This window comes from Patella vulgata, chromosome 9 (assembly GCF_932274485.2).
Source record: "Patella vulgata chromosome 9, xgPatVulg1.2, whole genome shotgun sequence".
Classification (NCBI taxonomy): domain Eukaryota; kingdom Metazoa; phylum Mollusca; class Gastropoda; family Patellidae; genus Patella; species Patella vulgata.
This window is the reverse complement of record NC_065887.2, coordinates 10,025,382-10,039,548: the sequence shown is the minus strand read 5'-3', so window position 1 is coordinate 10,039,548 and position 14,167 is coordinate 10,025,382. Positions and strand designations below refer to the sequence as shown.

Here is a 14,167-nt window from a genome sequence, read left to right as displayed (position 1 = left end):
TTGTGTTGTCTTGTGAAGAACACAACATGGACAAGACAGAGGAAATATTGTCTGAATTTGTCCGGATGAAAATACAATTCTTGAACCAGGTTGTGGTATATGCTCCATATTTCTTTCTTCTTTGTAACAGTTCATGGACCCCTACTCTCTTTCAAGGCTGAATTGTCTGTCAGAGATAACATATTGTCATTTGCAATCATGGAGTCTCTGACAGTGACACAGAGGAAATCTTTCTTTTGTATTTGTGGACCCAAAGACGAAAGAGAAAAAAGAGAGTAGGGGTCCATGAACTTGGTTGTGTCTTTGTAATTGTTTTCTGTTTTGGCAAATAGTATGGGATTTCCCTCCACAAAGATGATTATTTCCTCTGTCTTGTCCATGTTGTGTTCTTGACGCAACGTATCACGTATACGATACGGATACGGATGTAGTATGAACGGACCTTTAGGGTTTTGGCAGGTATGAATAGCTGAGCTGAGCTTAGTTCTATTACAACATGATGGCGATTATCTACCAAAATCACCATCTGTGCGAGTCAAGTGCCTAACCTACAAATGTAATTTTTGGTTTCTCTAATTTTAGAAAGTTTATAGCCCTTTACCGTAGAATCACATCATTTACAGATTTGCATGCTCCCACCTCTCTCAATTTAGCACGTAGATCAATCAACATGCAAACAGACAAACGGGAAAAATATGATAATTCCGAGAAAAACTCATAAAAAATAATGATTAAATTCCAGTCTTTATCATGGTTAAAATCACATCAAATATACACCTTCGTGTTCTAGGATACACATAGATTCATAAAAACGCTATGACACAACATTTCAGCGTCTAAAAATATCAGAAAATGCGATAAAAAGACAACGATGTTATACGGACCTTTTCCGTATGAAAGCTGTTCAATACGTGCTGCCGTATCTGTGTGCCGTATCACGTATGAAAAATTCATAGCTGTTCTGTTACAGCAGGACGCTACTTGACTTAATGACAGACCATCTGACCCAAAGCGCACCCATTACCCATCCCCGAATCGATGGCAAACTTTATGATCTAAATGGTGAGTTAGCCCACTCTGTCATATACCCCACCAAGGAGGAAAATGTGGCTAAATGAGTAAGATGCTGGTTCGCTGGCCTGGAGGTCGCAGGTTCGATTCCGTGTTGGCCGAGAAATTTCATCGAGATTTCCCGACGTGGTTTCCCCTTGTCAGTGGTGAAGGACGGAGGGCCTGAAAAGAACAGATGTCTAGTCGTTCGGATGGGGCGAAAAACCGAGGTCCCGTATACACATTGGCGTGCACGTAAAATATCCCTTGGCAGTTGGAATTCGATATATTCGTTTCCTTTATAGAACACTGTATTGCGTATGTCAGTCTTCATTAGCCCAATTGATGCAGAACATTAGGGCTTTTTAAAACCCCATTTCATTTCATTTCATATAACCCACTGACCGTACTTATATCTTTTATATTTTGTAATCTGTTTTTTTTCGAACTTCGAAATTTTGGAGAATTTTCAAACATATTTCGGGTTTTATAAGTCATTCCAATTGATGATGTATCCAAATTTAGGTGCAAACTATATCGATATATTTTTTTTTTGTTTTCGTCGACATGCTATATCGATAGGTTGCCATTTTACATGTACGTCAATGTATACACAGGACCTCGGGGTTTTCCTATCCGTAGTACTAGACACTGTTCGCTTCATTGTTCTGTCAAATATACGTTAAACCAGATTCATAATACAATGCGACAGATTTAAAAAAAGAGAGAGATATGATTCGAATTGACTATACAATTTCATGAGACATGATATGAAATGGGGTTTATAGCGTCCTACTCTTCTGTACCAACCGGGCTAGTGAATGGAGTTTGCATTGTAGGCTTTAAAGTTAGACTGCAGAAATTTGAGAGAAATCTGTCCATCCATAGCTATACTATTTAAATTTTCACTTGTAATTTTTTTTTCCAGTCGTAAACAGTTTTAGTGGTTTCAAAAGTTCCTGAACAATTTCTACTTTAAATAAACTAGTTCCTTTGATAAAGAGAGATAGAGAGCGAGCGAGAGAGAGAGAGAGGGGGAGAGAAACCCCACGAGGTTGGACAGGCGACCCTACTCCTTGTCACGTACAACCGGGGATTCGAAACCACGCCAGTTGACTCGATGACAGGCCTTTTGATACAGCGCGTACGTGCTAACCATTCGGCCATCCAACCCCACAAGACAATTATATCGTAGGCTGTATCAGTTTTGATGAATACTATATAATTTTACAAACAACCAAGGTCGTGGCTAGGATCCTACACCGCTCCATGCGTGGAAATATCTCAGTATTTCCAACTGCCAGGGGTAAACTAGACTTTACTTATCTTAAAAGGATTAAACCAATGCGGTGGGGTTTACAGGGCTGTCTAGTCGTCCGGGTGGGACAACAAGTACTCGTTAGCCTACAGGTAAAATAATCTCTGCCTCGGCAAATTTCTTCTTTGACCATGTTAGTCTCAAAATAACCACATTACTGTGTCAATGAGGCGTTAAACTCCTTTCCCTTCCTTTTTCAAGACACCCCCACCACCCACCCACACACACACTCCCCTCCCTCACACCACGTTAATATCATTTCATGATTATATCCAGTGGACGTATCGAGTGGACGTTAAACCCAATCTCTCTCTCTCTCTCTCTCTCTCTCTCTCTCCCCTAGTGAATCACCAATATTATACTCACGATGCATCGACATCTGCATTTTCACGATTCTGTTCATATTCTAAATCACTGGGATTAACATCACTGTCGTTCTTATAATTATCTATATCATTTTCTGTATCATAATCCTCTGGAGGGTTCGAAATATCCGATGAATCATCTTCTGTCGTATCACTGTTTTCAAACTTTGCTTTGGGTAAATTGAAGTTAAACAATGGACGTCTCGGTAGGAAATTCATCTTTCTGGTTGTAAGATCGGGTGTTGTTGGCGTTTTGATGTTTTTCGTATTCCCGAGTATCCTACTCTTAAAAGTAACCGTCCTCTTTTCTCAACGACATACTCCTAGTCTAATCAGAATAGGTGACGTTGGGGTACGTTTTGTTTTATCTAATGCATGAGCTGCCGATTAACAAAAAATCCACAGATTAGATTATTTTTAACCAGGAAGTTTTTCGTATCGTTTTTTGTAGACTGACTGCATGCTTAGATAACAGTTATCGTACAAGTTATAATGAAATAAGTATTTTGCGTTGTTATGTGGAAATATTTGAGTTGTTTAGGAAGCATATCGATTTGCACAGTAACAGAATGGAGAAATAAAAAGGAGTTTTGTAAGACGAATTGCTGATATCATAATTCTGAGAAGAACAGTAGGACGTTAAACCCCATTTCATTTCATTTGTTTGTTCACATTTCAAACATGGACCTGGTTATGTATGACACAAATAAATAAAGGAGATGGGTGCTAATGTACTTTCTTACACCTAGTTCTTCCCGTGCTCGTAGAGACTTGAAATTTGTTGGAAGTGTTAAGGGGGGCTAGCGATGACCCCACACCATATTTTAGCCGAATCGCCAGAAGATGAACTTGTCCCTTTCATGCTCACATTCCAATCACATAAAGTATAACTTCCGCCATTTTAAAAACGTCCACTCAATACAAACTAGGTCATTTCGAGACAAACATAAGGTTCAATTTTATTTCAATAATTCGCTTACGCTTAGGTGTCTTTAGACGTAGGAGAACATGCACCAACGGTATTCAACAATGGAAACTTAGTCTCGATTATCCATGCACGTTATCTTTAAATCTAAATCTCACAGACGATCTAATCCATGTTGTGGCGAGATGCCAAATCTAATCTATTTTTCAAAATGATCTTGGGTGAGGGGGCTTTGCGCCGCACTGGACCCTACACTTTGTTCTTAATCCACGCTCCCGCCCCCCTCAACCCCTATTGACTTGCCCAGCTCTATCCCCGGCCCAGGTTAGATGATTTGCATAAAAAGTAACCATCAAAGGAAAATGCATCAAGTTAATTTAGGAAATACTGAAAGAGACTTCTTAAAGAATGTCCGCACAGATGCTGGGATCCCTGCAGTAGTCAGTAACAACCCTTGCAAATTGCGATGTTGCCACCTTATACCATGGTAATTGCTAGTTCGCATTGCTGATTGTCTGTCCGTGTGATGCCCCGAGTTTTGCTTTTAGTCCATGACGTTTTAGTTCAAAGTTGTGCGACTTTTATTCTTTTAAATCCATAAATATCATGCGACACATAAACTCTCAGTTTTAAAAATTTAACAATTGCTACATTTAAGCGAGAAATATGGCACCCTTTAAGATTTTGGTCTATTTATTTCTGGTATAGTTTATTTTGATCCGTAGTTTACTTACATTATAAATGAATATAGATATAATATATTAATGATGCATCAATATAAATATTGTATTAATGATGCATCAATATAAATATTGTATTAATGATGCATCAATATAAATATTATATTAATAATGCATCAATAAATACATATTATATTAATGATACATTCATAAATACACATAATATTAATGATACAGCAATATATACATATTATATTAAAGATACATGAATATAAATATTATATATTATATTATATTAATGATACAACGTTAAATACATATTATATTAATGATGCAGTAATATAAATATAATAAAAATGATACAGCAATAAGCAATAAATACATGTTATATTAATAATGTGGCAATGGATATTTATAAACATATATGTGTATGTAACCTAACACAAGTACACGGGTTTATTTCTTCGATCAATTCATTTGAAGGCCATGTTAACTAAGCATTGAGGATTAGAAGTATTTTAATACATAACACTTGGTATAGCTACATGTACTCACAATGTTATTATCTCTCGGTAAGCACAAGGTTATCTCTACTACTGATACTGAATAGATGTAGAGCTATATACATTCGAAATATGCTGTTATCTCTTGGTAAGCACACAACTCTCTCTAGTAATTTAAATATATAGCTATGTGCAGTTGTGCACCCGAAATATGCTATTATCTATCAGTAAGTATGAAATTATACTGAATAAATATATAGCTATATCAATCTGACTATAACATATATCTTAATTCGTTTCGGTTTTTTTATAGTTCAAAATTTCGTTTTACTTGTCTTCACTACACCAGGATCTTCACTACAGTAGAGAGTTGTTATATTACCGGCGTTTTGATTGAAGTAAGGGATAAGCCAATGAAACGGTCTGTTACGGCGACTTCTTGGCGTGCCATGCACGGAACTGTGGGTAAACCACTAGAAACGTCAACGCTGATTGATTAATAAATGTCTGACGTCATGGGATCAAAAGCCGTTCGTTCGATCCCTGACACGACCTTCGAGTACAACTTGTCAGATATTCATGTAGTGTAGGCCATCGACAGTATAAAAAAACCAAAACGAAATATAGATCTGTATTTTAATCAACCGCAATATGATATTAGCTCTCGCTAAACATTCGATTATCTCTTCAACTGATATTTACAAGGACGTTGTTGAAGCAGTTTCTTCAACGGGCTTCCCTCGTATGCGCAATGCAAAGTTTTCATACGGACTTTCGTCATTGATAGATGAAACTCGACTTGGAGAGGGTTCGCCACCTTCAGAATGAACAGGTCTCACTTTACTTTTCCCAAGTAATTTGTCGGAAAGAACCAGTTTCTCTTGGGTGTTGCTGTCACCTTGCACTGATTTTGACAGTTCTCGATTCTTCTGAAGCATCGTCGCTTTCCGGGCTACTGTGTTTCTAAAGCGGTCATTTGAGTGAACAATTTTGGTCAATGCAAACAGAGACTTCTTATCCAGGTTTTTAACTGTCGAACCAACAGCACGTTCTTTAGGGTTATTTGCGTCACCAGCTCCTCTACCAAGACCAATCTGTGTAACAAGCTTCCCAAATTCCAGAGCAAAATTGTTATCCAGATTTTTAGGAGTATTGGACAATCTAGTTATCATGTGTCGTCTGCTAGCAAGTCGCTTCCATTTACTATTTTCTTTGCCTTCCATGATATCAGGCGAAGCGGTGTCACTCATGTCAAAATCTTCGGAAGTCGTTGAGATTGAATCTTCGTCTTTAGGTCTTTGGAGGTCTTTGACCAGGTTCACAGCTTCTTCAATCGTCATCTTGTTGGCATCAAGCTCTCCGTCACGCGTTCGCCCGGATCGGAACCGTGTGTTTGCAGCAATATGTAAAAATGTCGATAATCTATGAAACAACATTGACAAGAACTGAATGGTCAGCAAAAGACCAAAAACTAATGTAAATGTTACTGATAACGGTTCGATGGACTCTCCTCTAAAGCTCTCACTGTCGCAAGGGATTTTATAAGTAATGCTCGGTGTAGATTCAGCGACCATTGCAAGAGTGAATACCAAAACCACAAAAAGACCGTTGATCAGAAAGAAGAACAGACAAGTTTTGTTTCTAAGTTCTAGCAGATCCTCTTGCATCTTCTGCTCGTGTTTTTCATCTTTTTCAAGAGGGAATAAGTAAGTATCTATTAGATCGTTCCAAAAATTGATTTCGTTCTGCTCCAAAACTTCCACAGTCCCATCACCAATTTCTTCCTGTTTAAGCCAGGTTAGGTTATTTGATTCGTTGCTGGTAACGGAGACGAAATATCCCTCTACTTGATCTGGAATACAGAACGACATTCATTCATTTAACATATTGAGTTCCTTTATACATGGTGTACATGGTGAACAGCCCATTTGCTGATTACACTATTTTGCCAATGCAATTTTTACGATTTCGAAGTTTGTCTAATGGTTTGGATTATTCGTACTTGGTTTTATTTTATTTCATGCTACTTTTCGAATTAGTCCTAGGGTGATTCTTTTCACTACTTATTGGGGTGGAAAGTGCATATTAATATATCTAAAATAACCACGACTGGACTGCCATATAGCCGTTCATATTTAATGATTACGACTCTTTTCATAAATACTGACGATTTGCGAACTTGTGTGTGGCGATTCAACTAACCATGATGCTCTGATAGTCTGACAAAAAGACTTTACAATTTTAGGTAAAACTAGATGCTTACATTGCTAAAGCCTCACACACAAACACAAGCACGACACCCCGCCAGCACCATGTATAACACCAACACCATCAGCATGACCATTACCCAATGAACACGTTAATATATAAAATTAGTCTTTGATTACCATGTGCATCTCCAAGCGTTAAATATACTAAATTTGAAAATAATCATTACCTGGTGCCCAGGAGATTCTAAATTTGCCGGATTTCCGCTTTTTGGTTGATTTCTGCTCCGACTTATTGGACTGGGGAGGTCGTACTGTAACATGTTCTTTTTCTCCAATTTGGGAATTATTTTCCATAGCATCTAAACGTTCTATAACTGACTGAAGTTTAGAATCTTCTTGGTTAACGACAGTTTTTGAACAGCACATGCACTGCAGCAAACTACCCATAGATGATGCCACACCCGAGGATCCGATTCCGTCACCGGTGAAATTATTCCACCATTTCATCAGAGGATTTGATGACTCGGCCTTTTTGGATGGGGTAGGCTGTGTTGTCATCGGTTTCTTGGACTCTCTAGTTCCCCATGAAACAACGTGCAAGTTACCTAGGGAGTATATCATCAGTAGCATAGACATGGATGGTATGGATAAAAAGTAGAGGAATCCGTGGAGGATGCAGGTGAACTCTTGAGGGTGGAGTACTGCGGTGATGAAGAATATCCCGATAACAGTCACGAGGAATATTGTGCTGACTGAGCAGAAACCATTCTCCGCTGCTTGTTTAATGAGACCAACGACAACCAGCATCATGACCAAACTATAGATTACAGACAGAATAGCAGCATACGCTAGCTGAAAGAAAAGTAAACAAGATATTTCGTATTAAAGTCAGTTGGTGTGTAATGTTAGTTTTTTTTCTCAGAATAATGTGGTAGTATTTGGTAGTATTAATTACTATTCAGTTTTACATTAATCGTGGCAAGATTTACTGATTACTGATGAAATGTAGCGACAGTTTTATGCGTACCGACTGGGCTAATGACGACTGGTGAAAACCATACTGCATGATGTGAGGGAGACTTTGCACGGACAGCGGCGCTACGACCTACTCTTATATCAAATACCAACTGCCAATGCTTCTTGTACGCACTCACCAAAGTTTACATGGGGTCTAGGTTTTTCTTTTTATGCGAACAACTATACATTGTCCCCTTCCAAACTCTCCGTCTTGCAAATTTTGCCAAAAGAAAAACAAGCGACAAAGACCCTGGACACTTTCTCGACCAACAACGGGATCGAGCCACGAACCTCTTGGTTAGTGACCCACCGCGGCTTCCCAACCCAAAAGCCGTCTTTTTTTATGACACGGGTGTAGATGCATAGTTGTTTATACCTGGGTAGATGATTTTGCCGTAAAACACATTATTACAAAGACTCCAACGGGTATCACGTTAAGGATTAGGGAAGCGAACAATGGTAGTTCAGGAAAAGCTGTAGTGATAGCTCCAACAATAAGCAGAAGTATGGTGCCAGGAGTTACAATTGATGACGCCATCAGTCCCATCTGGTAGAGTATGTACAGACACGAGATGTCTTCATTCTTTCTTGTTACGCTTCTCCAGTTCTTCAGTAAATCAAGAATATTGGCCATTGTGGAAGGTGTCCATCGCCGACGTTGGTTAAAGAATTCGTAAAATCCTTCTGGGGCGAACGTGTAGGAGTCGGAGGCCGCACAATATTCAACTCGGTATCCTTGTTGTAGTAAAAGTGTACACAGCCATCTGTCCTCACCTGACCAAAATAAACAGACCCTATAATATTATAGTTATATTGACAATCACCTGCTACAAGATGTGGAAGAAAGTACATTGTCATGTCAAACCCCGTGGATGGCGATAATGATGGGGGGTAATTAAATAGATACGCTACCAATTGAAGACAAAACCTACGTGTCAGAAGGTCAAATAAATGACGTAAGCACATTGATAATGATGGGGGGTAATTAAATAGATACGCTTCCAATTGAAGACACAACCCACGTGTCAAAGGTCAATTGGAATGGTGTAAGCACATTGATAATGATTGTGTTATGGTCATTGGTAGTAATTAAATAGATACGCTACCAACTGAAGACAAAACCGACGTGTCAAAGGTCAGTTGGAATGACGTAAGCACGTTGATAGCGATCGTGTTATAGTTATTGGGAGACGCTGACAATGAGTCTCATTCACAAGAAACCAATCAAATCATGACATGGGGAATCAACATCGGGAAATTCTTATAGAGCTCCCCAGATAGAGAGAGAGAGAGAGAGAGAGAGAGAGAGAGAGAGAATTGGGGTTTAACGTCCACTCGACGCAAACTAGGTCATTTCGGGAGTAACATATGGTTTTTATTTTTATTTCAATAATTCGCTTGCGCACAGGGGTCTTTAGCAGTGGGAGGAAACGGAGGATCCGGACAAAACCCACGAGGTTGGACAGGCGACCCTAATCCTTGTCACGTACAACCGGGGATTCGAAACCACGCCATCAAACCCCCCTATAGAGCTCCTCAGAATGAACAACAGGATTTTAACTAAACATATATTGTGCGTTAGAAAGCATGTCTTTAATATTGCTGATTTACTAACACGACCATTTATTATCGTAAAATATACAAGTTTTCTTCCGTCTAGAATCAAATTCAAAGGGGAATCCCCGTTGGTTTTATCACTAAATTTCGTTATATTACTATTGTAGTAAAATATCAGAAATAAAAAGAAACGACATTGTTTAAATCCAATCAGAGTGAACCGTTCCGAATATATTTTATATTTATCTGAATCTATAATTAAAGATACATTATGGGAGATTCGGTAACGAGTTGGCAGTTCTCACTATAATAGTTAAAAACTAGATAACGTAAAGGCAATTTGCTGAAAATTTCATTCAAATTGATCCACTGTGAACCGAGAACTAAGCGACTGAAATTCCCGTAAGCCTCGGTCATCATTACTAAAGTCAGTACGATAAACAGCATAGTCTCGATTATCCAATTAATTGTTTAATCGAGAAGGAAAGTTATGCAGTAAATCGGCTTACAATCCACTAAAGATCGCAGGCTAGCGCTGCCATCTAGAGTTGATTATGGCCTGGATAGGTTAATTAATGTCTAATTAATACTTTAGATACCATTTCAGGCCTAAAGAAAGACCTGAAATAGGCAGATTTTGCTCTTGCATAATGTATGTTTAATGATGACGTCGAGACATATTGGTATGTATCATTGTATGAAAGTTACAATTATCAGCTGATAACAACATGTGGAACATGATTAGTTATTACACACCAAGAGAGAGTGATGTTACACCTTTTAACAATCAATTTACGAATACTGTTGTCAAGGAATTTAACGAACGCCCACCAAAAATACCTTATTCTGAGTAGGCGTGTTCTTTAAAATAATATTATTTGATTTCAACTGTTATGTTATTTAGATTAGTGATAAGACACGCCAATAATGATGACTAACTGTTCATTTTGGATTTACATCGTTGACTCTTGAACTCATAAATGATCATTGGTTAACAACGGTTTTATCTACAAACGTAACATATTTAACAAAGAAAGAATTTTCAAAAAAAAAACAACCCAAAGTCAACATACCGTATACAAGTGAATCTGATCGACCTTTTTAGACTTAGTTATATCAGATGATCACAACGTATCATATCCCAACCAGAGAGAGAGAGATAGTGAGAAAGAGAGAGAGAAATGGGGTTTAACGTCCACTCGGCACAAACTAGGTCATTTCGGGATTAGCACATGGTTCAATTTTATTTCAATAATTCGCTTGCGCGTAGGGGCCTTTAACAGTTCGAGGAAACTGGATGACCCTGAGAAAACCCACGAGCTACTCGTCACGTACAACTAGGGAATTGAAACCACGCCAGTTAACTAAATCACAGACCTTATGATACAGCGCGCGCGTGCTAACCATTCGGCCATCCAAACCCACCAGACAAGAACGAACCGGTGGACATAGTGATATGGCGCCCTACGTACCTTACATGTATGTTAGCAGTTTAATCTCTACTTGACCCAATATTTTATATGACATATTTACGTTTATAAATTTACGTTTATTTATTTATTTACCTTCACTTTATGAGTTCTTGATCTTGATGAGAGTTAAGCGCGTTCACTCGACACAAACTAGGTCATATCGGGACTAACAGTGGGAAGAAACCGGAGAACCCGGGGAAAACCCACGAGTTTGGACAGACCGCCATTCTCCTTGTCATGTACATGCGGAGAATCGAAACCACGCCACCTCAAAAAAATTATGATGCAACGCGCACGCGTTATTAATTCGGCCACCCAACCCCGCCTCAAGTACTAACACAGCAAATACATGGGATCTTCCCTTTGTCTCATGTGTGCCGAATCTCGGACTTCACCCCTCGATAAAAAGCTATATAGTGATACTCGCGTCAGATGCAGTAAGTAAGAAGTAAGTCTTCCTATTGCCGGCATTTTTTTTAGTTTCAACGTGTTCACATGACAAACCCATAATCAACTCTCTAAACCGTTGGATGGCTTAGATATTTAATGGATTAGCACCCTCTTGACACATAAATTATCTAAATTATCATCTGATGGCTTAGATATTGAATGGAATAGACCCCTTTCGAAATTTAAAATTTAACGACGACACGATTAATCGAGAATTTGTTTATTATCTTAGCAATGCTACTCGACAATCGAGACGGTCGTGTTAAAACTTCAGACACTCATGACTTCGCTCAGAATAAAGTATTCATAACATATTAATTTTTCATTATCTATTTTCAAACTATTATACCAAGAACAGTGACCTCTTTACCTAAACCTCGCATAATACACCTTTAAGTGAACAGATAATACTCACAGCTCTGCCCAAATTAGAAAGAGAAGTGAAATAATATTGGAGAATCTTGTATGGTTAATGACATGGGGCATTACATTCGAGGGGAGGCCTCGATAAAGTATTTTCATCGATGTTGTGATTGTTGAATTGTCTTACCCTGGTCATATTGTACGTAATGGCGAGGTTCGGTTGGTGGAGTTGTGTATTTCTTCATGACGTTGTCATCCATCAGAGCTGAACCACGGAACAAACTGAAACATCCAGGACTACACAGAACACAGCCGATAATGTGTTCAGTAGCTTTTTGTAGCCAATGACTTACAGCATACTCAAACTTCTGATACCACACCATTGGTCCTGTAAAATAATTCTATTATGCATTTGCATGGAAGATTATTAATTCGAAGCCGTAGACCGGTGAACAGCTGCTAAAACCTAAGATGTGATGTAGGTGGAAGGATTCTATGTGGCAACTGTCTTCTGGACGATCGGAAGATGCTTGACTGATCAGTATTGTATCTGATGAAGGGCGATTAAAGACCAAAACGTTATCATTAAATCTCGCCTAAATCTACACTAGCCTCTGTTATTATTTTGGGTTAGGGGATCCTTTACTTACTTATTCTAAGATTATTAACGTGTTCTCCTTTTCCGTTTCGTTTATTATGTTTCTTATTTTCTGGATGACAAAACATCTGACGTTCATTTATAGCGGTCAGCGCTGGATTTACCTATAGGCTTGGCAAGCTGAAGCCTAGGGTCTCAAGATCCAGGATTTACCTATATGCTTGGAAGGTTGAAGCCTAGGGCCTCAAGATCTAAGAGTTACCTTAAAACTTGGCAGGTCAATGTGTTTAATATGTTTGACACTGTCATCAGTTTTTCTTACATTACGCCCTGTAGTCTTAAGCACCCGTCACCATCCCCGACTTGACTCAATTGTGGTTAAAACACCATAGTTCATCTCTTCATCTAAACCCGATCCTCATGATAGCGGCGGCCATTGGTTCTGGTATATTTATTTATTTATCTATTTTTTGTATTTATTTATTTATACTAGCTAAAATTAAATCGTTTTTCGTTGTGTCTTTATGGCCATGGTTCTCTACACTGCATCTCACATATTAGTTCAGCTCTGAACGTAGGTCTCATTACACTCGCCCTGTACGTTCAGGAACTGTCCTATTGAATCCGTGTCGAAAATCTAATCGCTTCTAAGTCAATCTTACTGGGCAACTTTTTACTGCTAAACGGTCGCGTGTCAGTCCCTTTGAACGCCCGAACAATATAACTGAATATCTTAGTGAGAAAAAGAGAGAGAGAGAGAAATGGGGTTTAACGTCCACTCGACACAAACTAGGTCATCTCGGGACTAACATATGGTTTAATTTTATTTCCATAATTCGCTTGCGCGTAGGGGTCTTTAGCAGTGGGAGGAAACCGGAGGACCCGGAGAAAACCCACGAGGTTGGACAGGCGCCCCTACTCCTTGCCACGTACAACCGGGGATTCGAAACCACGCCAGTCGACTCAATGACAGACTGTATGATACAGCGCGCGCACGCTAACCATTCCGCCATCCACCCCCCCCCCCCCCCTTAGTGAGAAAATAAGACCTTGCTCACCTCGTTATATTATTCAGGCATTCACAGGGACTGAACTTGGCATATACCAATATCGGTGCAATGGTCACCAGCAAATTGGCCTACAAAGGTGATTTTTTAAATCTATAGAAACAGATATTTACCTGAACCAATAGGATGAATTCGACCACATGCTGCACCAACCTTTGGGTTTTTCTTCATCCGATCAACCAACATCCTTAAAGCCTCGGGTTGAAAATCTACGTCACCATCTAAAGCTAACAAGAATGTATTTTCGGCTCGTTTCTTCTTCCTCTCTAGTGTTATAGGTAAGGACATGAGTTGATTGGCCAGGAAATAGTAAAGATACATAACCTGACAAAATAACAACGAACAGCTATACATCGTTTAACGCATGCGCTTTAGATAGAGTGCACGACTAGCCTAAAATTGGCAGGTTGCAAGCTAGTACCTCAAGATGTAGGGGGACTCCAACCATGGTTTATGATATTGCTTACATTGTCCTATGTCCCCCTTTTTTACACACAATCTTGAACACACTATAAAGGACAATATTGGTGCAAGTCATTATCACATATGTGTTAGAGCTGGTTAAACACATTCCAATATTGTCCTTTAACGT

At 38.9% G+C, this 14,167-nt stretch overlaps 1 protein-coding gene across 1 annotated transcript; it reads right to left on the bottom strand.

The window, feature by feature from the left end:
- Positions 1–7,591: 7,591 nt before the first annotated feature.
- On the bottom strand, positions 7,592–13,902 carry LOC126832634 (chitin synthase chs-2; the record flags this gene model as incomplete). The annotated part of the gene is made up of 4 exons (XM_050563487.1): positions 13,689–13,902; positions 12,098–12,298; positions 8,445–8,842; positions 7,592–7,903 (listed from the first exon to the last, which is right to left on the bottom strand). Coding segments are annotated over exons 1-4 (1,119 nt in total), but the record flags the coding sequence as incomplete, so codon positions are not given.
- Positions 13,903–14,167: the final 265 nt, after the last annotated feature.